Genomic DNA, 24136 nt, shown 5'->3' with positions numbered 1-24136 from the left:
TTTTTTCAACAAAAATTCTTTTGTTTGATGACCTCTCAAAATTTCCCACAAACGCCAAGAAATTTCCCATATAGACCAATTTTTCCCACATATATGTGGAAATTTCCCACGAGTTACCATCACTGTTCGCAATGCATTCAGTGGGTACGATTTCCGAAACGAATCATCATCGTCAACGATGTCTCCATCCAAGAGCTGTTTCAACGCCATCTGTAAGTTTTGAGCGGCAGTAACAACTATTGAGGAACATGATATGATAAACGAATTTAAATGACTCAAAAATGACGAATTTCAATTATTATAACTATTAAATTAAATGACTTTCGCGAAATAAGACGAGGGAAAGGAATGAAGGCTCTAGATAGGCTCAGAATCACGTACAAACACGCACACTGATAAAGACGCCAAGCAGCAAACTAGAAGGAAGAATTCCTTTGTGTTCCTCGAAAAAACCGTACTGAATCGGTTGAAACCATCGAGAAGAAATATATTTCTCCTCTAAGGTTCAAACAGATCAAGAATGATTCGTTAAGCGTTCGCAAAACCGTACAAATTTTACTGAACAACCGATTGCGAACGCTTGCATTGCACGATCCACGCGCTAGTGTATACACGCCTTTTCCTGTTTTTTAAATAACTCCAACTTGGATTTTTAGTCTTTATTGAAATCAAAGATTATTTTTCAACTCATAAATAATATTATTACTTTTCATTTCGTGGAATTCATTTTAATCTACTGAAGCATTAGTGATTCATTTCCCGTTATTTGGTTTTTTTTTGTGATTTTAGAAATATTTGGCAATTTTGCCCTTTTTTGGCATAAGTTTTGGCTTCGAATAGCCATATTGAAAAGATATGGTCAGCTCTCCCTTCAAGTAAGAGTATCTAGAATTTTTTTTTATAACACAAAGCTGATTTTCGTTTTAAGTTAATTATCTATATTCTTGATTTGACTGGTAATTAAGAATATAATTAGAATTTGTTGATAAAACGACAAAAACTAGCGAGAGTTTGAAATAAAAAGCCAGAACAGTGATGTCCTGTGGAATGTGAACTATATGGTCACAGAAGTAAAAAATTATTAATTCATATCTTCGGTTACTTTTGCTTCTTTGCAAATTGATGATTGGATTGTAGAAGTAAACACGAATATGAAACTCAACTGATAACAGTGATGAGGTCATGAGATAAATGAAAATGGCTGCTTTATTCGGAAGTCACAGTGATTATTCAAGTTGATGCTTTTTTTTCCTTTTATTGTATATGTAGGATACATTTCAATTTCGTAATTTAGTTTTAATTTCTTTTCCCGAGTTGAAACATTGGAACAATGTATCAAACGTGGCAGTGGCCCACTCAAACTACGGACACAACTTACGCCCAGCCAGCCACAGCAGTAGCACCTTCAGCTGCACCTCCAGCAGCAGCGGCTGTTGCCGCGAGCACTTGGCCAATGCAGTATGGTCAGTATGCCGTAGCCGCTAACATGCAACAACAGTGGGCATGGGCAGCCCAGAATCCGTACGCTTACGCTGCGAGCTTCGCTGCTGGTCAACAAGGAAATGCGGCGGCTGCGTACCCTGGCGTGTGGCCAGGGCAAGCAGCTGCTGCAGTAGCCACAGATCCATCTTCGGTTTCGACCACGACTGTTGCCGCGGCCGCACCATCGAATGCCGTGGTTCCAACAGCGCCAGTGTCGACACCTAAAACCACCGCAGACTCGTCCAAGGAAGAGGTACATATCTTATGAATCATGTTTACTTGCTATGCGAACGAATAAAATTAGAAATTAGCTAAGATGCTTCGAATGCATGTGTATCAAAGTTTGACAAATCCAAAAACAATAATTGGACGCCAGCTGGATTTTTTTTTAGGAGCCAAGCATTTTCCCCCCGTGAAAAGAAAAACACGTCAAAATCATTTCTCATCTGAGAAATCTGTAGTGCTTTTAGGGTTTCGTTAAATCACATGAAATATATATATATTTGTAATTGCCATGGTACCCGGTGCCTGGGATTTGTAAAACCCGCTATTCAACGATTGTAACGTGAACTAGGGAGTATGTCACTTCCTTATTATTTGCATGGATGAAATGGTATCAAGCTCGTTTGCCGGTTGGAGATTTTTCTGTGACTTTCATTTGGTGCCAAAACTGTACAATAACCTGAGACCAAATCACCAAAGCCATATCTGAGTACTGAAAAAAAAAATTGCTAACATAGAAAACATAAGTATAACACAAACCAAGAGATGCTGCTGCCAGATATTTGGTGACTGTTTCGGCGCTAAACATGTCTGATGACTAGAGCCCGGATTATATGCAAATGTATTTGCATATTTTGGCTTTTTTTAGCATTAATGCATATAAATGCATAACATTGAAGAATTTTCAGAATAAGTGCATATTTTTGAAAGTTCATTTAAGCATAATCACTTTTTTTTTATGATCTTTTAAATGAATATTACAGTAAAAATAATTTAGTAAAACCTCTCTTTTGCATTTACTGGCGGGATAAAAAAAAAGTCGTTCGTAAAAGAGGGGTGGCCATTGATCAGGCTGTTATACAAGGAAAAATATTATTTGGTTGTAAAAGAAGGGTGACTATATCTGAATGGGGTGTCCGTTAGTGGGGGGGGGGGTTCACTGTATTTTTTATAACATTGGTTTTCTGCAGCAGGTGCAATTTAGTGAATTAATAGAGGTGTTTGTATTTTCCAAATGTCAAGTGTTTTATTAAGGCTATTTCTAGTGATGTGTTAAAAGCGTTCAATTTAGAAATAGTGTTGATTTTCTTTTGTTACTGGCATTTCGTTACTGAGCAGCTACAACAAACGAGAAATTAAAAATTCCTAAATAAAAAATATGTATAAGTTTTTTGCAAATGTAGGTATATGTGGGGATATTTTTTTCTAAATATTAATATGCACTAAGGAATAGAATATTTTTTGATTAATTTTTAACTTTTTCATGATTTTTTTGAGTATATTTTGGGTTTTAATGTATATTTTAACATTTTTAAGTGCATATTTCGGCATTTTTATGTGCATATTTGCATATTTTTAGGGCATATTTTGGGATTTTTTTAGTTCATATAATCCTGGCTCTACTGATGACCCTGGTGAGAAAGTTGCCAATGCCTAACAGACACTACAGTCACCAAAGAAAAAAAAAAATCGCCAGCATAGAAAATGTAAAAGCGAAAATCAGCAGTAATAGTATAAATATTCTCAGTAGAAAAATAAAACCTTGCCTATCTTTGAAATAATAAACTGGTATATACCAATCAGAGCACAAGTTTCTCTGGTTATCCAGGTGCAGTATAATCTAGACCAGCAGTTCTCAACCGGTGCTGGGCTCCGCTGCCACTTAAGAATAATAAAATAAATCAATAAATTTGATAAACAAAAGAGGACTAAAGGGAACCACCATATAAATAATATATTAAGCAGGGCTCTGCCAGAGAAATTATTCACTAAAAAGGGCTCCGCAAGTCAGAAAAGATTGAGAACCACTGGTCTAGACAGTCAAATCAGTATAATCCAGATTGCCAAGGGTGCAATAAGTCACCAATGGCGGTGGGTTACCGTTACTTCTCTCGCTTCCGGAACCATCCATTCTAGATGGTGCTGCAAGCGCGGGTGATTTAAATGGACAAAATGACATCTTTTCCCTTTGTCTAGCAGCATCATTTCGTTTCGAACGTGTAGTCATCTTGGATTATTCCCGATTACCAGGTTGTATTTTTTAGGTTTTAAATCATTATTTGAGTTTATTATTATATATTTTAAAGAATCAGGGTACCCACAGTGATTTATGCCCTGATCGGTTTATTATCTCAAAGGGAGTCCAGGTTTTATATTTATATATTGATAACAGGGTTGGCAAGGTTTTGGACAGTATGGTAAAAACCACGGTAAATACCGTTGTTTTTACCGTACTGTCCAACACCCTCTTGTCCTAAACTGTCCAAAACCTCCTATTTATAACTATAAGTGAAAAATTTTGCAATTTGATAAAGAGGTAACTTCTATAATCAAATATCAAGCTTTATATTATATCTATATATATAAAATTGATTTTCTGTGTGTGTGTGTATGTTCTCTATACAAATCTACAATTTTAGATCGATCGTCGCCAAATGTTGCATATATACCAAATGGGCAAAAAACTGTCCGGCAACAATGGTTTTTGGGCCTCAACAATCACTTTCTGAACGTTTACTTTGGTTACCGTGGTTCCCTAGCGATGAGTTTCAGACGTGTTTGTCTTTACAATGGTTTGTCACTTCTTTAATGCTGCCAGTTATGTATAATAGTTTATGCCTTTATAATGGTTTGCCACATTTTCAATACTCTCAGTAATGAGGCTTTTTGAATAGACGTCATAATCATCACCATCATCGCTTTGAGGGTCAGGAAAAGGGTGATCCTCATAGAAATCACTATTAAATATTAAAATTGCCCGATTTAACTGCATAAATACGGAAATTTAGTGGGGGGGGGGGGTGTTCCTGCCACATCAATAATTTTAAAAATTAAATTGAATTCTCGATTTTTGAAATATGGAATTCACTTGGAGATACGAAGCCCAGAAAATTAAAAATACGAAGTAATTAGCCGGATCTACTTTTGAGTTGGATATCCATGCAATAACATTGATTTCAACTTTTTATTTATATCTTCTCAAGCATGAAAATTAATGTCTCCGTATTGTCTCTTTTAATATTCAACTGCATAAACTCATATAGTTTAGGATGTTTTTAAAATTAGTTATGGGCTCCATAAAGTGCATCGAAAAAATTCCACAGCTTTAATTAAGCATTTTTGGAAGCTCAAACAGGCAGAAATAGATAACTTGAAGTTCAGGGGGAGGGAATCGAAATACCTAACACCCATAAAAAAAAAGGGGGGAGGGATTATTCATTTCTACGTTTCTTTAAATTTAGATTTGTTTCTTTCATGAGTCGCGCAGGACGTCGCCATATTGGTTAACTTAGACACGGTTTGCATGTCCCTCAAAGAAAGAGGGAGATATCGCATAATCCAAAAAGCCTAATTGAAGAAAACCCGGGTAGCGCCAGGTATTGTAGCTAGTAAATTATATTATTAATTACATTGAATATAATAAAATTTTGAAATTCAAAACCGTATATGTAAAGGGTTGCATGACTGATATCAGGTTATCAAACAATTGAAACTGAACTGTCTTGAGGTTAGATACAGGGTTGGCAGGTTTTTGACACATGGCAGCTTTTGACGGTTTAAACTGTCACATCAAAAAACCTTTGTCAAAAACCTCAAATATTGCTTTTCGATATAGAAATTCCTATTGGAAATGCACACGTTAATTGCATGTAATGTTTAAAGTGACTATGTTATACAAAGAATAAATATTTAATAAGATTCTAAAATAATTTTCTACTCCCGACAGAATTATTTTGGACAATATATGTTTTTTTTTTCTTATAAAATTTGAATAAAACATAACATGAACATTGAATGGAAAACTGTGGAACGATTTGACATTCTTTGATTCAAGATGATTCTTGACCTTCCAAAATTTCTTCAACTGCTTATATATATGCATTGATATAAACTATCTGCTGTACTCTTTTTACAACAGATAAGTGTTTAAAAAAGTTTATTACATCATGTATGTAATGTTGATTTCTGTTATTATTAAATTATCTAGATAACCACTGATACTTAAAACAATACTCTTATTGCGTATAACATTGAAATATATCTAGCGATCAAAATACTAAATTTTAGGACTAAAATGTCATTTAATTTGGCAATGCTAGCTTGTATATGTCAAACTTGGTTTATTCTTACTTTTGCACTATGATATGGTACATTTACTAGTATTTATAACATGCTAACATATTTAGCGCAGCTGCACCTTTTAACATTCGATACCACATAACTAATTTAGCTGCCCTATCTGTGCCAAGATGATTTCTAAGATAACAAAATTTTAAAATATTCTTTCAATTAATGTATAACTTGAGGGACATGAAAATAAAAAAACAATGTGTTAAAGACAGTCTTTTGATAAGCCTTCTTCCAGTGTTTTTCGTATTGCTGTCTCCCATATGATAGAATTGTAAATATAGCTTGAATTTATTCGGTGAAATATTAGCTCCTAGCCTCACAAGAGGAGCAATTTAAATTTAACAAAAACTTTGGGTCTTAAAGTCTTTTATCATCATATAGGCGTAATCAGTGGTTTGTGAAATTCTTTTCTTTTGTTAGTCATGAGTAGATGTTACATAGTGGCCTCATTTTCTTCAGATATTTTACTCTATTTATAATTAGTTTTTAAAAATGGAGAATGTAAATTAGAAAGATCAATTTAAAATTTAAAGAAAAAGTTTGAAAAGTCAAAATAGAACAATTTGCATCAAATAAATAATTTAATGAACAATTTGCACCATTGATATATATTCACATCATTATATTTCTATCTAATAAAAAATAATATTTGTCTGGTTTCATAATAATGCAATGATTATAACTGTAACTATGTTTTTTTGGTACCTTGAATATAATGTATTTTTTAAAGATAAATGTTTGGACAGATTTCGGCAGGGTTTTGGACAAGCACTGTCGTAAATGCAGTACCTGCTTCATAATAATACATGAAAAATAAGATGTGAAGTAGAAATAACATTCATAACAAAGTAAAAAATTTGAAAGTGTTTATTTAAACATTTATATGAGTGATATTACTTTACTATCAGATTTCCAACTTAAAACCATCAATTTGGTGAAACAATTTACTTAAGGAAAAAAACAAATGACACCTTTTTGAAATATTTTTGATTTAGTTTTATTTTCTGCTTGTATTTTTTTAATATGTTAGTTTCATGAACAAAAAATCCAATACAAAATCCATAACATTTTGAAACTTGGAGGTTTTGGACAGTTTCAGACATTTTTGGACAGTTTTACACAGTTTTGGACAGTTTATTCCGCATGTCCTGTCCAAACCCCCAACCCTGATTGATAATATAACTATTATTTATAATATTTTTGTTGGTTTCTGCTCTTATGTTTTCTATGCTGGTGATTTGTTTTTCCTGGTGTCCGCACCCATTTTATTATTTATTTGACACGGAATATTTATTTTTAACCCAGAAATTATTTTTGTTTTTGCCGTATGGCCATTTTTTGTTATTGATCTTTTTAATTATGTGATATTTTTACTGCTGCCATTTGTTTTTTTGGCGACCATCAGTCTTGGCGATTTTCATCTGTTCCGTTGGAAGTGCATGGCGCCAAAAAAAGAAAGTTGCCAAAAATCTCTAATCTCTAGATTATACAGCACCTGTTTCGATGATTCTAGTAGCAAAAGAAGTTAACTAAGGCAACCCAGAGCCATAATGCCGACCTTGGTGACTTGTGGTGCCCTCAGCTATTTGGATTATATTGCATCTGTTCCTCTCTTCTAATACAATGGTCCCACCTGATGGCAAAAAGAATATTCTGTATAATAAAAAAAATAAAAACCCAGACTCCTTAACTGATCAGGGCATGAAAGTCTCTCTGGGTTCTGTCAGTGGAAACATGCGGAATTAAAACTTCGGATATAATTACTGGGATGCAAAATAAAAAAAGTAATGAAAGTAGAAATATTAAAGGTACAACCTGAGAGGCAATAGGATATCCAAAATGAAACAATCCAACACTAATGTACTTGTACGGCATTATGGGAAAATTTTGAAAATCCCATGAAATTAGCGCCACCTGCACGCAGATATTTGTATAGAACGTTCAATAAATCAAGGGAGGAAACAACAACCAATATCGGCATTATGTCGGCCTTGGCGACTTATTGTCAGGCCGCCGGAAGAAAAGTCTCCCAGGGAATCTGTGAATTATGTGTAGCTGTTCTGAAAATGAAAACATATCATGCAATGAATAACAGGTTATAAATAGAAACATGATTTGAGAATAAAAACTGTGTGAGAAATATACATATAAATAAAAACCTAAATGCTTTTAATTACCGCTATAGATATGCATACAAATCTGGACATTTTTATTTGCTACACAGCAGAACATGAAGTGATGTCATCTGGTGTGTCCAATCTGAGAATGCATGTGCATTAGTGGATGTTCATAAATGAAATGGGTATTTCGGCTGAAAAAGATCCGGTAAAGAATGTGACATCACTGTAAATTTTCTGCCATACACCGAAGAAATGTCTAGCTCTTTATATATATCCTTTGCATTTAAATAATTCATCAGTCCCTCCCAATATATAAATGTTTCCTAGGTTATTAATAAAAGAAGGACCTTTAATGCATGACCATTGCATGATGGTCAGCACGAAAGAAGTAAGGTCTCTTTCATGTGGACGCTGATCTGCATGCTCTTTCACACGAGCACCAAAGATGCAGGGGAAGCGGCTGCATCTTTAGACTGATTTTGTTTTCACCCAGTGAACGCCATATGTGGTTAGTGCGTTTAATAAAAGTATTTAGTTTAAAGTTTTATTCACAGTTTTCTCTGCGAGTCACTCAGTCCATTACAGGGTTTAAGCTGGATAAGAAATTCCTTTCACAAGAAAGCAAAAATGTGGGGGGGGGGGGGGCTTTAGCAGAATGCTACAATGCTAATGTAATGATTAATGGTTGGAGGTCTACTCGTTTCTCACCTCTTGTATGTATTTTTGTGAAAGTGGCTACTACTTTTTTCGCATTCTATGATTTTCTTTCGTATTTTGCAAAAAATGCGACAGTAGCTTAAACCCTGGTTTAATACACTCTTAGTTTGAAATTGTGCATAAAAACTTTTTTTTTTGCAATTGCAATTTTTCTCCTTCACCCCTGATTCAGTGCTGATAGGCAGCCTAGAGCCACTCTTTGGTTGTTTAATCTAGAGCCCCATAGAAATATGGGGATAAAGATGCCTTTTTATCCTCATAAGTAGTCTATGGCAGAAAATATCTTGAAATATTTTCAAAAGATTTTGAAAAAAAAAAAATCTAAGATCTGTCTTTTTGGAAAATATGAAAAAAAAATATAAAAGAAAAATTTCAAAAACATCCAATGATGTTCCAAAAAAAAAAAAAAAAAAAATTCAGGAGATATCAAAGACTTTGCAAGTAGAAAAAAGTGGAGGGGGTTGGAGACTTACAAAATGTTTGTGCTTTAGAAATATTTATATCCCAATTCTGTCTTACGTCCGGATTACACTATAAAAATTTTATCACAATTGTATCAATTTGCTCAAATGTAACCACTAAATTTATTGGTTTCTTTTTTCAAGTTTTATAAAATAACTTTCATAAACCTTTTACAGTGAAATCCCATCCTTAGTTTAGTCACTTCTGAAATATAAAATTTCATTTTTTTTTGTTTATAGACTCAATATTCTGTAAAATATATATGTATGTATTGGGGGTGGGAGGGGGCACCAAAACTGTTCAAGTCCTTAGGGCCTTCAAACGCCTTAATCCGGCCCTGATTAACCGTGGTACATGGATAACGTTGTTTAATAAAAGTATTTAGTTTTAAAAACTTAGAAGATAAAAATTGAAATAATTTTAAAAAAAATTTTGAAATTAAATTTAAAAGTTAAAGTATTTAGTCAGTTATTCAGTTATATTCCTAATGAATTACAGAACGGCTTATAATTTTACGTGTTACATAGATCGCAAATTTTAGTGGTTTTCTTTTAATTTCAAAAATAAAATTTCATTCCCAATAATGCCACTTTCTATTAGTGGCTACATTTTCATAGTCCCATCAGTGGCCGTTGGCAGGTTTTATTGTATAAAATTGTAAAGTATGGACAAAAGGCAGTTAAAGTTGCTATATCTCCTTTATCTCAGAAGGAAACGGATGGATAGATGTATGTGGGTACATCCTATTGATGAACAGGGACCTTCATATGGTGTTTTAAGGGTATTTATGGCAAATAATTGAAAAAATTCCATGCAAAATCATTAGGAGTAACCAAAGATGCGTACGAATTCCACCGGGGCCCGCATCTTTTTTGTGAATAGCTCCATATAACCTAATGTACAAAACTTGTATGAGCAGATGCGGAGTTTTGACACGTGGGGACGCCACCCGGACCAGCATGAACACTTCGAAGTTGCGGGCACATTCTGCATCATCTGAAAGCCTGTTTTCTTTTTGCCAGAAATGAAGCATTTGTGCACAAAACTGCGCTCAGATGGAAAAATGTCAAGTCACTTATTATATAAGTGATATATTGTGGTATAGTAGTATATTTACACACTTATAATATTGTTGCCTTATTACATATTACAATTTCCCTCCATTGTTTCCTCATGAACTGAAAGAGAAAAACAAAATTTTACCACCACCTAAAATTTTGACGAATGAGACCCCAGAAAGTGACTTGTGACATTTTGCCATCTGAGCACAGAAATGATCCCCAATTTAACATCATTAGTGCCCAGATTATATGGAAACGAAAAGGCCAAAATATGCACAAAGGAATGTCAAAAAAATGTGCTAAAAATTTTGAAATTTTTGTTAAAATAAGAAAATAGACATTAAGAAAAATAACCATGTAGAAAAAAGTAATCATTGAGTCAACTCAGGATTAGCAAGTTCGTATTCTAGTAAGCTTGGTGAATAACTTTCGAACATGACAAAAATTCGCGAGAGCTGCTCATGATAAATTTTCGAAAAATTTTAGCAACTTTACTATATTTATCGATAGTGTATGGGCAAACTTATATGACAATATTTTTAAAATTGATACATATATGTATAATGCTGAAAAAAAGCAAAAATATGCGCATTCATAAATGTTTATATATAATGTGGGCTCTAAACTAACCTATCTAATGGGTCTTTGTACCATTTACTTTTAATATGGTGAAAAACTAAGTTCTGATAGAGATATCAGTAAAAATACTATTTTATCATTGATTCATTTCAAATTTTTTACCCATATTTTCACGGCATATGCCATCTTATGCCAGATAAAGTTTAAAAATGCATAAAAAGCAGCTTGCACACATGGTAAAACAGCCAGACATCAATGTAATTGAATAAATAGTCAAATTAAAAAATAGTGTTCAATTTCTGAAATAAAGCAAAAGACAAATTTCACTGAATCAATCTTATTTAGAATTGTATTTAGAAATTTTAAAAATACGATCTGAGTTGACCCCTCTTATCCTTTTTAAACTTCTTCTTCCCCCCCCCCCTCCCATCTTAAAATTCTAAGGAGTTTGGCGTCATATGGAATCGATCCGGGTTCGAACCCCACAGTGGTGGTCGGCTGAAGTTGGTTTTCTGTGGTTCCCAACTTCAAGGCGCAAATGCGAGCCGATCTCCCCGTTAAAAAGTCTCGCCACAGAGAGCAACAGTCCTACAACGGTAAATCATTCAACCATAACACTTCACTCATAGTTAGTAAAACTGGGGGCAGATGACAGCACTACACATAACAAGCATTACACGGAAAACAAAACTTTACGTCAGGTTGCACTACACGTACACGCACATTCCCGCATGTAACGATTCGTTGGGGGGTTCTGCGGGGGGGGGGGGGGTGTGGTGTAGCAGTGGTAGGTAGGGGCTCGGGGATCCATGATGCAGCCACCTCGTTGGGCAATTTGCCTGTTGTGGCGTTGTATTTGTATTTGTAATTGAATCCACTGTAAATCCCATGCGTGGTAGATTTGTTCACCATAAGTTTCTGACTCTGTCTTATGACAGTGCAGCCAATTTAGAGCTGCCACTATGATATCACAAAACTTGTGTTCGGATGCAAAATATATTCTTGCCTGGCCAGGGGTGGAAGCTGCTTCAAAATGGGGTTGAAATCCAGCTCAAAATGCCCAGTGTCTGCAGCCATATTGGGAATTTTCCCACTGGGCTTTTATTTTCATTTTTTTTGTGCCATGTTTTTTTCTGTCATGCTTTTCCTTTGTTACCTTTTTTGAGTAGCTTTAGGTATCACAGGGCTTGATGAATTCCAAATGTCAGGTTGCCATGGTAATTAAAAAAATTGATAATGGCACCTAAATTTTTCTATACTTTACAGTCGACTCTTTATAATGACCCTACATTATATCGGCGCATTCCATTACAACGACCGGTGGGATAAGTCCTAATATTTTCATAGAACGACTATCATATATGTTTTACTTTTGATGTACAGGGACATTTATGGCCCTGCCAATATAGTGTCCTTTTTCGACGGGACATGGGGGGGGGGGTCATTATATCGAGCATCTACTGTATTACTAGTTCATGCAAAAGAAATATGCTTTGCTCCTAAAATATTTGGTTGACGCCAACATTTTCTCGTTTTATAATGTCTTAAGCTATTAAGAGAGATTTTGAATGATTGGTTGAGTTTTTGCAGTGGCCTGTACTTTTCCATTATAACTATACCTCTTGGCATCTTTTTTGCCTTGGCTAATTTTCTTCAAACTTTGTCCCCGATGTAATAATAATATAATATAATAATTTTATTTACATGCATTGGTTACAAACCATTGGCAAAAGACAACAATAGAAAAAAACTAAACACGTATTAGTTGATGAATTTAGAGCTCCACGTATACAGAATACAACAGTACAAAAAATTAATTTTTATGAAAAAAAAAGATTCAGAATAAAAGAAAAATGATGCGTAAATATGAATGTGCACATACATAAGTTTCACAATTTCCTGATTTCAACATGCAATTAATTATGATTATCAAACAATATAAAACAATGTTACAAATAAAAAGACCTGAAAAAACAAGAAGGTGGTGGGGGGGAAAACCATTTGTTTGTGAATTGTCAATATTCAAACAAATCTCTAAATTTTATGATATCATTCAAGAACCAATAGATTTTAGAAATGTTAGTTTCATAATATTTCAGAAATTCAGGAATTGATTGATGTGTCAAGTTTGTGGTTTAGGTATTTTGATCGATAGTATGTGTAAACATTACAGTGAAAAAAAACATGCGACCAGATCTCGGGAGAATTTTTATTACAAAATATACAGTTTTCAACTGGGTTAATGAGAAGCACCACTCCATTCATGTAAATGTTCTTTTTCGAGTTGAATTTGGACAAAAATTCTCTTGTATTTTAAATCGTTATTCAGAAGAAATTGTTCAAAGTTAGATTTTACGAGCCTATACTGGGGAAATGATGTAGAATTATATGCATTTGATAAGTCTACCTCTAAACTTTGATCTCATAGAATCTGAAGAATCTTTGGGATGTTTTTTTAACTAAGTTTTGTGCCCATAGATTCCTTCAGAAAACTCAAGCCACACACACAATCGTCGAATAATCTCCAAATAAGGAAAAGCCAGTTATGCCTGTCATTGGGAGTGAGTGTTTTGTCCTTTCCAACAATTGGTCAAGACAGTCTCGGAAGTCTGTAGTTTGGCATTTTTAGAATTCTTTGTCTCCATTTTCATTGTCTCCTGTGTAGTGTTAAATATTTGCTTCACTGTACTGCTCATAACTTCCTTCGTTTTTTTAAAGGCATGGAGAACGAAACAAACCAAAAATTGCACCAATTTGGTGTTGAAAATGTGTGGTATGGTTATAACCAGTGCTTGACAATTCCCAGGTGCCACGTCATCTTGGTCAAAGAGCAAACAGGCCTACAATGATGAAATTATTCAATTATTGCACTTCACTCATAGTTAGAAAAATTGATGGCAGCACTACACATAAGAAGCATTACTCAGAAACAGACTATATGTTAGGTTCACAACACATACAAAAACAAAGGCTACAACAGGCAAAGTGCCCAATGCGGTGGCTGAGAAAACATACCTGCATAGCTTGTGACATGGTCCAGGTCTTCGACCGCCCTCTTCACTCTCTTCATTGAGACACAGCAGCGAACCATGATCTAGCTAGAAAGAGGCCATCTTGGCTACTAAGAAATTGACATAGCTGTCTAATTTTAATGTATGGTTTCTGAATTTGAGTCTGACGACAGAATATAGTATTAGAAATTATATCAGTGAGAATTTGAAAGGGGTCCGTAGGTCCCGAACTAGTCAAAGAATGCACCATTTTTCATTTTGGACTGATTTTGTTGGGAGGAAGGGGGCTTGGCATCTATCAAGTTTTGCTGGCACATAATTTTGTTTTCCAATTTGTCGTGTCCTGGTTTAATAGAAGGGTGTCAAATGGCCATTCTCAGAGGTCCAGGTGCAGTCCTAGAAATTGATGAGAATAGATTCTGAAAAAAAAAACCAGTGAAACCTCACTACAATGAATGCAATGAAACCTCACTATTATAATAAATCCCCTCATGATATTTTTTCAACTCTTGTTTGGAAATCTCACGGTCAAGTGTTAAACTGCTTTCCTTCAATAGAACGATAATTCCTCTACATCAATATTTTTTCTTTGTCCACATCGTATCATTATATCAAGGTTTCACTATATAGTCCTATAACGAAATAAGTAAAGAAACGTAGTCAAATAAAGAGTTTAAAACTGCTTATTGTGTAAAAAAAAACAAAAACTTGCCAAATAAAGTGTTACATCACCAAACATCTTGTCCAATTTCATAACTTTTCTCTCATTTAGTAACAATTCCTCTATAAGTAGCTAAATTTCAAAAAAGCAATTACAATTCAAATCCAGCTGGAATCACCCAGGAAATTTGGTGGAAGGGAGAGAATTAATTGTAAAAATGCATCCAATATTCAGTTGGAAAGAAGTTTCTAACTTCTGATTTGCAACATAATAGCAACACCACCTCAGTGCATGACATTGATGTGCCAAACATTTAGAGGTACAATGATTTGAAAAAAACTGGCTCACTCGCCATCAAAAGCTTTCTGACAACTCAGTGTCCAGAAATGCATGTACAATTTTTTTGCGAGGATGATTGCTGCAAATGTGCAAATTTTGTTGCAAAATACTTCTGCTTCATTAATTGTAACGGTTGTGGCCATTGATAGCTATTGCTATTTTGGGTGCAATGGTGCAGCAGGCACTGCATTGAGTATCATTGTTATAATTAGTCTAGCAAGGCTCATTTGGTTGGACGAGCCAAGGTCAGGGAAAAGTTTGTAAAGGTTACAAAATTTTCCTTTGGGTATGTGGTAAATACTACTCCATAGCTGCCAAGTCTCCCGAATTTTTCGGGAATCTCCCGAATTTTTGCTTCATCGCTCGACCTCCCGAAAAGTTCTTAAATCTCCCGAATTTTTACAAAAATCACAAAAATCCCTAATTGTCCCTAAACATTTCCTACTTCATTTAAAAAAATCCCCGCTTATGAAAACAATCCCTAAGAAATTTCTTGTGGGACATGAAGCCTCTTTTTTTCCCTTTCGAAATGACGTCACACGTCGTAAATGGGGAAATTCCCTTTTTAAGGAAGTTTTACAAACCCCTTTGATGGTAACAAGAAAGTTGTTCGTCTTATCCTGCAGGGAAATGGTTTAGCAGCCAATAGTCCTGGATAATAATTGAAGATTATAGTGACGCGCATATGGTCAAAATTTCTTTTGTTGAAGTTACGTACGTGCGGTATAACAAAGCATGAATACTGATCAGCAAAAACATATTTAATCAATTTTAAAGATACTTATTCCGATGAATTTCCTTTCATCAAACGTTCCAGAAGAGGGCCGACTTTTCCTTTGTGTTACGGACATAAACATCGGTCATGGAAAGACTGACATCATCACTCATGTGAAATGAAAAAAAAACCATCAAGCAAGTGTCACAAAAAGTCAGTGTTCTTCAAAAAATTGACGGTGTTTTTCTTCATCTTCCGATGATTTTGGGGTCATTCGCGCAGGATGTTTGTTCACAGCGTTTCTGATTGAACACAATATTTATTTTTACATCATTGAAGTTTTGGCCTCAAATTTCACTTGTTTTTTGCGTAGGAATTTTATTCTCAAGGGTTTAACTTCCATGTGAGTAAAATCCCTATTTTAATTTGACTTCAGTTTTTGAGTAGGGATTTTATTCCCTACGTTTTAACTTTTATGTTTGGAAAATCCCTATTTTATTTGTAAAAATCCCTATTGTATTTATTAGGGAGTGGTTTTAGCATAAAATACGGGTTTGCGCGAAAATCTCCCGAATTTTCATTTTCAAAAGTTGGCAGCTATGCTACTCTATAATGTGAAATAGCACGATAGTATTTTTCATGTGAGTCCATTCATCAATTTAGTGCAAGTGCAATCCATAGAAATTTGAGTTTTGAACCTCAAGGCATCATTGTATAGTTTCTTTTATATTGTTATAAAATAAAATTAAAGTGTAGATTAATTGAAACCTAATTATATTTCTTGATTTCACAGCTTGCCCCCAAAGATATTTCGGAAATGGAAAAGATGAACCAGTTGCGTGCTCAAGCCCAACAGTGGACGAGTCAACAGCATACAGCTGCTTGGGGTATGCAGTCGGGTGCTGCTGCTGCCCCCACTGCAGTGACGCCAGCTGTTGCAACATCAGCCCCTACTTCTGTAGCTAACACCGCAGCTTCCTGGGGACAAGGGTCCTGGAATCAAGGTAACTGGAATGCTGGTCAGCAGTGGCCTGCCGGCCAGAATCAGTGGCAACACACATCTGTAGCCACTGGGACAACGACAACTCCTACGACACAAGGTGGTTCCCAGGCTGTTATTGCTGAAGCCGCAGCTGCTGCTGGAACCCAGCTCGATTCTCAAGGAGTAAATGATGTAAACTCAGCTGAATCTACCAATCAACAGGTTAGTTATCACAATCTTGATCATCTATAGATTGCCTTCATGGGCCCAGAAGTCATTTGAGCTCTCCCCCCCAATAATTTCTGAAAAAACAATGAAATGCACCATCCCTCTCCTGCTTATGCACTTGAATCGGTTATATATAAGACAAGAAAAACTTTCAGGCCTTCCCCCATGTTTTATTTATGTCTGTGCATCTGATTGCCTTATGGGTGAAAGAATGAACTACAGTCGGCCCTCGGTATGATAGTTAGGCTGATAGTTAGAAATCCATGATTAAGTGCTGATTAAGAATCAGCACTGCATTGATAATATCAGAGCAAAATATAAATAATGCATGTTAAATTTACAAACCCCTCCTAAAGATGAACCTGCCAAACCCCTCCTGCCCGGTCGTCGGTTAATTGCTGGAGCGTCAGTTAAGAGGGGTTTAAAAGTAATTCTGCAGGCAATCTGGGAAAATCCAAGAAACGTCTTAGTTATGGATTTGCAGTGACCCTACACACTCGAAACATAACCTTTGCAAATACAGAGGAATGATTATAATTTATATTAATTGATTTATAGTTTTAAAATGTGTATAGCTGCTGTTCTTTATATTTTAGCTATATATATATTTTTTTCTTCAGTTTATTTCAGAATAGCTATATTTTCAGTAGAAAAATCTTCAACTACTTTGCTCAATCAAAATTCACATAGCTTGACAAATCTCAGGCATCAAGTTGCTGTGGGGACTATAAAGTTAGCATTAATGCCTAAAATTGCATAAGATCTGTGTGTAATTACTAGAATGAAGTCTGAGAACAACACAAATTATGCCAGTCTGCTTATTACCATGGAATAGCTTACTAAAGCAGGGGATTACACTATAAAGGTTTTATAACGTTCTTTTATAAAAGTTGGCAAATTCAACCAATTTGCTGATTGGTTAAATTTCTATAGTGTAATCCTGCCCTAAATCCTATTAAAATTAGAAGGAAAAAATATCCCATTTCATTTTGATAGAAACAGGCTTGGCTCGTAAAAAAATTTGGCTAGCCATCAGCATTAGGTCTAATTTTCAATTTTCCAAGTCCTGTTCGAATTGTAATACAGTGAAACACCTATGTAACAATGCTCAAGGGACCAGACATGGCCCAGACTCTGTCCCGTGAGAGATGTAAGCGCTGTAAAATGAGGACTGCTGTGCAACTTGGGTTTGAACTCTGACTGGGATGGGGCTTGTTATATTCTCCCGCCATGCCGCTCTACCAAATGTGCTATCATAACAGTTACTCACAGGAGCAGAAAAACATACTGTTATAAAAGGACGTCATTATAGATGGAATATATTAACATTAGGAAAAGAACACCAAGAACCACAGAACAATATTGTTATAAAGGCATCACTATATAGGATTTTCACATTATTTAATTTTTTGTTGGTATATGTGTTTACAAAATTTGTTATATTTTATTCAAAAGTAATTTTCGAACCAAATTATTTAAGCCATGAAAGAAACCATTTTTTTTACTGGTGATAGTCATATAAGTATTTGTACTTCTAACTTAATTTTTCTTCTAAATGGGTCCTTACGTATTCCTACAGTAAAACCTCTTAACGGTCGCCCCTCCTTTATGGTCAAATAATAATTTCCCTTGTTCAGGGGTGGGAACTCTGAGCCAAAATTACCATCTTGCGCCATCCTGCTCCAATAGGGTATTTTTGTATTTTTCTGCGCCAAATAGCGAATTTTGCTTCAGTATGCCCGGAATTTCGGAAAGGACGTCAAAAATTTTTTGTTCCTGCTTGCCGCGAAACGATTCTTTACGAAAAGAGATTGTTTTATTCCACTGTACTTCAACTATCACCATATTTAAACTATCGGCCCATCATCGAGCTTTCCATCGCGAAACCCCAATAATATCTGTGATCACGCAACTGAGGATGGTTTGCAATGGTCTTTCAGCTGCAAAGCGCAAATGCGAGTCAGTTTCAGTTTTCAAAAAAAAATTGCCACTGGAAGCAACAGAAATTACTGTAGTCGATCGTCATTGCATCAAATCCCGATGTTTCGTGAAAAAAAATTCATTCCGAGAGTAAAAAGAGCATGTCCGCTGAATAACGATTGCTAATTTAGAAACTTTGCCGAATAACGAGTATCAGATCGCCAATCTCGCCAAATATTGAGTGCTGAATCGCCAACCATCGTGTTGATTCTTCCGAACTTCTCTCCCATTTTGCGACAATTTCTTTCTGACTATAAACAAATTGAAAACTTGATATAGAAAATTTATAATATCTATAAAGACTGGAAAATGTTTAGCCCATTTGAAGGGTTGCTGTTCCAGACAGCAAATAGTGCTCTCAGTAAGAAAAAATCATCTTAAATAGACTGGTGCGAATAATTTTATGACAGCCGCTCTTTCAAACAAGGTGCCAAAAGCCTGAAACACCAAAAACAAAATACAAGCTGATGAGAAGATGTTTGATAAGAAAAGATAGTGCAGTTGTTTTATTTTGAAAAGGGGTGAGGGTTAACGAAAATATTGTTAATTTCGCTGCTCCAATTTATAAATATCTGCTGCGAATCCTATATTTTGTTGCTCCAAAAACTGCTGCGAATCCTCAATTTGCTGCTCCAAAAACTGCTCCGAATCCTGAATTTTGCTGCTCCGAAATGGAATTAGTCACTTCCCACCCCTGCTTGTTTAATCAGAGTGCATTTCAAACTTCTGATTAACAGTTTCCTCTCTTTTACAAGCAAATTTTTTTGTCCTGCCAGTGTCTGCAAAAAACTATTTATGGTTATTAGGAACAAATTGTACTTCCTGAAAGTCTACTGTGAAAATGTTAAACTATACAAAACAAAGTCAAATTTAGCTGATAAGAGGAAAGAATTTCCAGAAACTTTTTAAACAGTTTTTACTTTAGATATTGCCTAATGCAATTTTTCTAGTTTTATAACAACACCTTGACTGTTTTCCTGTAGATTTTTTTATTTAACCTATTATGGACAGATGAACAAAATTAAAATTCATTTATGAATTTACATATTCAATTTCTTTTTTCAGGCGGATTCAGAGTTAGACAAAGAAGAAGAAGAGTTTGATAGACAGTTTACCGAATGGGAAAAACAGTTTGATAATTGGAAAGAACAAAACAAAAATCACCCTGATAAAGAAGCGTTTGCACAGTATGAAAAGCAGTGGAAAGACTGGAGGGAACAGTTGTTGCAGAAAAAAGAGGAAATGAAGAAGAAAAAAGAGAGACAAAATGTTTCAGATACTGCACAAGTACAAGGTTCTTCTGCTGGTTAGTCTCTCTATAGATTTAGTCAGATAATTTTCCTCTGAGAAATGTCACTTATTTAAGGAAAATTATATGACATATAATTATATCATCATATTTGCCAAACTGAAAAGCTTATGCTAGTAAAACAAGTTTTACTACTGATCTCATTAAATGCTAAAAGACATGTTTTTTTTATATTCATTGTTCTTGAACAACCTGACGGATTGAGACTTGTGTGAGATTTTTGTAATAAGATATGCAATTTAATATTCCATTAACAATTGTTGCTCATTTATGAAGTTTTTACAACATACTAGTGAATTGTGTCTTATTAAAAATCATAGGCAGATATCGTCTCCCTGATGCTAAAAATATGAATGTGTAAATTTTCACTTTTTTTTAATCAGCTGGTTGGATATCTAATTTTGCTGTTTTCCCTGAAACGAGAATGTGTATCCCTATTGAAACATGTGTTACAAAACATTTTAGCAAAATAACTTTCATAGAGTATGAGTAGTCATTTAAAAGTAATTGTAACATTTAAACGTCATTTCCCTTGTTCCTTTTTTTTTTTCAAGAACACTGCACATTCGTGCTTCTAGCATGGGGGGGGGGGTGGTGATATGATATGGTCACTGGCTTATAGATGTTAAATAATACTTCTTTTCGGTAAACTTATTTTCCTTTTTTTTGTATTAACTTTGTTCTTATTCTTGAAAACTTTTGATTTTTATTTGCTGTTTTCTTCGCAGAAACATCTGCAGCATCAAATATTCCTGGACTTGATATTCAAGATGATAAATCTTCAACTACTGTGGCTCCTACTTCTGGTATTCCACCGACCACTGGTATTCCACCAACAATTCAGCCAGCTACAGGCATTCCACCAGTGCAAGCTGCCATACCTGCAGCCACTGTCGCACCTGCAGTGATTCCTCCTCCTACAGGAGCTCCTCCTGCCATGGATCCAAATATGATGTACCAGAACCAGATGCGTATGCCTCCGGCACAGCAATATATGTACATGCCCCCACAGCCATATATGTATCCTCCAACAATGCCACCACCCATGATGCCACCTCAGCAAGCACCGGCTATGTCTTTTCCTCCTCAGCAGCCCCCTCCTATGATGGGTCAAACTGAACAAATGCAAAATCCTGCGCCACAACAGCCTCAGCCTCCTCCAGTATCTGGAGACATGCCACCTGTGAAAAGGCCATTATTAGCTACTCCTCCTCCAAGCAATATGCCTCCTGGTCCAAGATTTGATAGGCCTGGTGATCCTAATCAGGTAGGATGTTCATCTTTTTTCGAGGAATGTCAGGGTACCCCCTGTTAAAAAACCTGGATTCCATTATGAAGATAATTGAAAAAAAATTTTAAGGCAAACTTGGATATTTAGTTACATTAATTATCTTGGAATTGATGCCTATAATACTGCTTTGACAGATTATCAATCGCGCACTCACAGACAAAATATTTGAATTTCCTGGACGTCTTTCTTTCAGAATAGCTTTGATAAAAGTCTTATCATTTATCGATCAAATGCTGCTGTGCTGCTTCAAATAGCATGTGTTATTTTAAATGAAATCAGTATTAGACAATATATAGCTTCCCGTAACAATATATATCTTATTGTTAATGGCTAACTAATAATGTAATTTAAAACATGTTTTACAAATCAGATACACTTATGTTTCCACAGTAACTGTACCAATTCCAGCAACCACTGATTTTTTAAAGAATGTAGATTTCCTTGTATCATGGATAGAGATGGGACAAATAGTGATTTGGCTGAATACAGAGTATTCGGCTAATATTTTGACTGAATATTTGGCACCCGAATATCAATTTTCTTAAAATTCATCACAATTGTAAATAAAATTTGTGTTTTTGACTGAAAATAAAAGTATCGGTAATTTTAAATATTGAATTTTAATTATGAAATTTATTATTTGAATAAATATAAAAAAACTGGTAATTTTGAAAGATTTTTATTGTCATAATACTGACAGTCAAATTTAATGATATATTGTATTTTAATATTACTTACGGAATCTTTTTTCCCCTCAACATTAGTTGCAATTTTAAATCTAATTAAGAAAATGCCAGTCATTATTGACTCTCAACTAGTAATGCATCCTAGAATTCATGATTGATTTTCACTCTTTAGATGTTCTTTGTCTCTTTCAGTAGCTCAATACTTATTTTGTCTAAGTACATCCTTCAATTTGTGAACTTGTAATTCATGCTCACTTTCATCTTATATAGTGTAGTAAGATTTTGTTTCGTGATTTCCTTATCCTTTAAAATTCACTCTGACCTAACCTCTTTCACAGAAAGGGATAGGTATGCATCTAACTATAAAATATAATCTATAAATTTTTAGTTTATGGGAAGAATTCCAAGTAATATAATTTTTAAAAATTAGTTTGTTACGCAGATATTCGGGCGAATACCTAAGCGTTATATGGCTGAACCAAATATTTGGCAAAAGGGCGGGATAGCAGCCAAATATTCGTCCCATCTCTAATCCTGGACAGACTGAATTGTGTTGTTCAAGGGCTGCTAGAACAACAAATATCATTTGATTTAAAGCTACATGACAGAACTCAACTTTATAAACTTGGATTTTTTACGTTTTCCAAGACTAGAAAATGAAACAAAAACAGCTTGTTTACCAGAAAATATAGTTCTTGATATTTATAAAAATAATATAATTGCAGTAATTCAAATATTGATATTTTTAATACCTTGGGCTAGTTACATGAATAGCCAATAGCATTTTAATCATGATGCAAAACCATTCGGCATCTAACACAACATGTAAATGCGTTTTTGGGACTTGGAATGGTGGTTGATTCAAGCATTTTGTTTCAGCTCTACTTTTTCTTAAAAAATCTGCATTCGGAATCGATTGGAAGAGATAGATCGCAGCCAGTGAGTTCAGTAGAAAATTCTCCACTGATTATTCACTCAACATGGATAATCACTTGTTATATTTCATGTGTTTCGATGAAGACATTCTGCATATGAGACGTTCAAAAGTCAAATCTTTCGAAAAATTATATTAAATCATCGTGAACTGTGCTGTTTTTGGTAGGCGAGCTATTGGGTTTTTAAATTTTTATTTTTTTTTACTATTTTCAAAGGGGGAGGGAGGCGTATTTGAATCACTGATGAGAATTTTTCGAAAACTTACTGCAGTGTTATGTACCAGCTATTATTCAGTAATTATGAGAAGAAATGAAAAAAAATAAAGCAATCAAAACTTGTGTGATTGCGGTGATCAAAGATCTACCCGGATATCAAATGTTTAAAAATTTTAATGACAAATTTTTTTTTTAAAGATAATTTTCACTGCTATAGCTACAGATGTCCAATAAAATGCTGAGCATTCTGATAAGCTATCAGTATTGTTAGTACTGTCATTTGATACATTCATATTGCCATTTGTGCACGGTTGATAGTTTAGTGGAATTTTTTTTATTGAAGATTGAAGTGATTATTTACCAGCATTGGATATATTAAGTTATCTTCAGAAATACATTATTAGTTTTTTCCGCTTTAATAGTACATTTTTGTTTGTGTCAATTGCTGTAATTTACCTCAGTGTAATTGTAAGGAGGCTCTAAAAGTAATTTAGGAAATTAGGCTAACCCCAGGCTGGAAAAAAAGCAGCGTGCCCGTTGCAACTAAAAATATTGTATAAAGTTTATTTTGAAGGAAAAACCCTTTTTTTCTGAATATTATAATGCAATGAACTCATAGAAGAGTCTACTATACTCTGTTCGTTCTAACTTGGGTCCTGATGTAAATAAAAGCATGTGTGCGATGCCAAAAATGATTGGTTGAAGAACATTTCACCTTTTCTTACTGCGCAACACCGCCAAAAATAAAGTCCTTTGTCGTTTGCCCCTCATACCATAAAATACCTCATTTTTATTTTTTTAAAAATATTTATTCCATATTATTTCAAAGTTATCTGGAAGACTGGAAAAAATATTTTTTAAAGATCGGTCAAAGCGTTTTTGCTGCTATGTTTTCAGGGTGGGTGTTGACAGGATACGCCTTTCTCACTCAAACATTGCCGTCCCCTTTTTAAACGGAAGTTTCATTTAATTATTATTCCTATTCACAAACACAGATTTGATACACACT

At 34.7% G+C, this 24136-nt stretch overlaps 1 protein-coding gene across 4 annotated transcripts in view; it reads left to right on the top strand.

The window, feature by feature from the left end:
* The first annotated feature begins 1168 nt into the window (after positions 1-1168).
* The window catches only part of LOC149082134 (uncharacterized), a 93369-nt gene continuing 70401 nt past the window's right edge, over positions 1169-24136 (top strand). For all 4 annotated transcript variants that reach the window (XM_089235632.1, XM_089235631.1, XM_089235629.1 and 1 more), the window contains exons 1-4: positions 1169-1735; positions 16294-16704; positions 19756-19996; positions 20728-21266. In XM_089235632.1, the coding sequence (XP_089091758.1) occupies positions 1331-1735; positions 16294-16704; positions 19756-19996; positions 20728-21266 (1596 nt within the window). In that variant the 5' untranslated portion in view covers positions 1169-1330. The remainder of the gene's footprint in view (positions 1736-16293; positions 16705-19755; positions 19997-20727; positions 21267-24136) is intronic.

The sequence above is a fragment of the Pholcus phalangioides genome, unplaced genomic scaffold (assembly GCF_987345545.1).
Source record: "Pholcus phalangioides strain wild (caught in Gottingen) unplaced genomic scaffold, Ppha-v1.0 ptg000009l_1, whole genome shotgun sequence".
Classification (NCBI taxonomy): domain Eukaryota; kingdom Metazoa; phylum Arthropoda; class Arachnida; order Araneae; family Pholcidae; genus Pholcus; species Pholcus phalangioides.
This window is presented reverse-complemented; position numbering and strand designations above follow the sequence as displayed.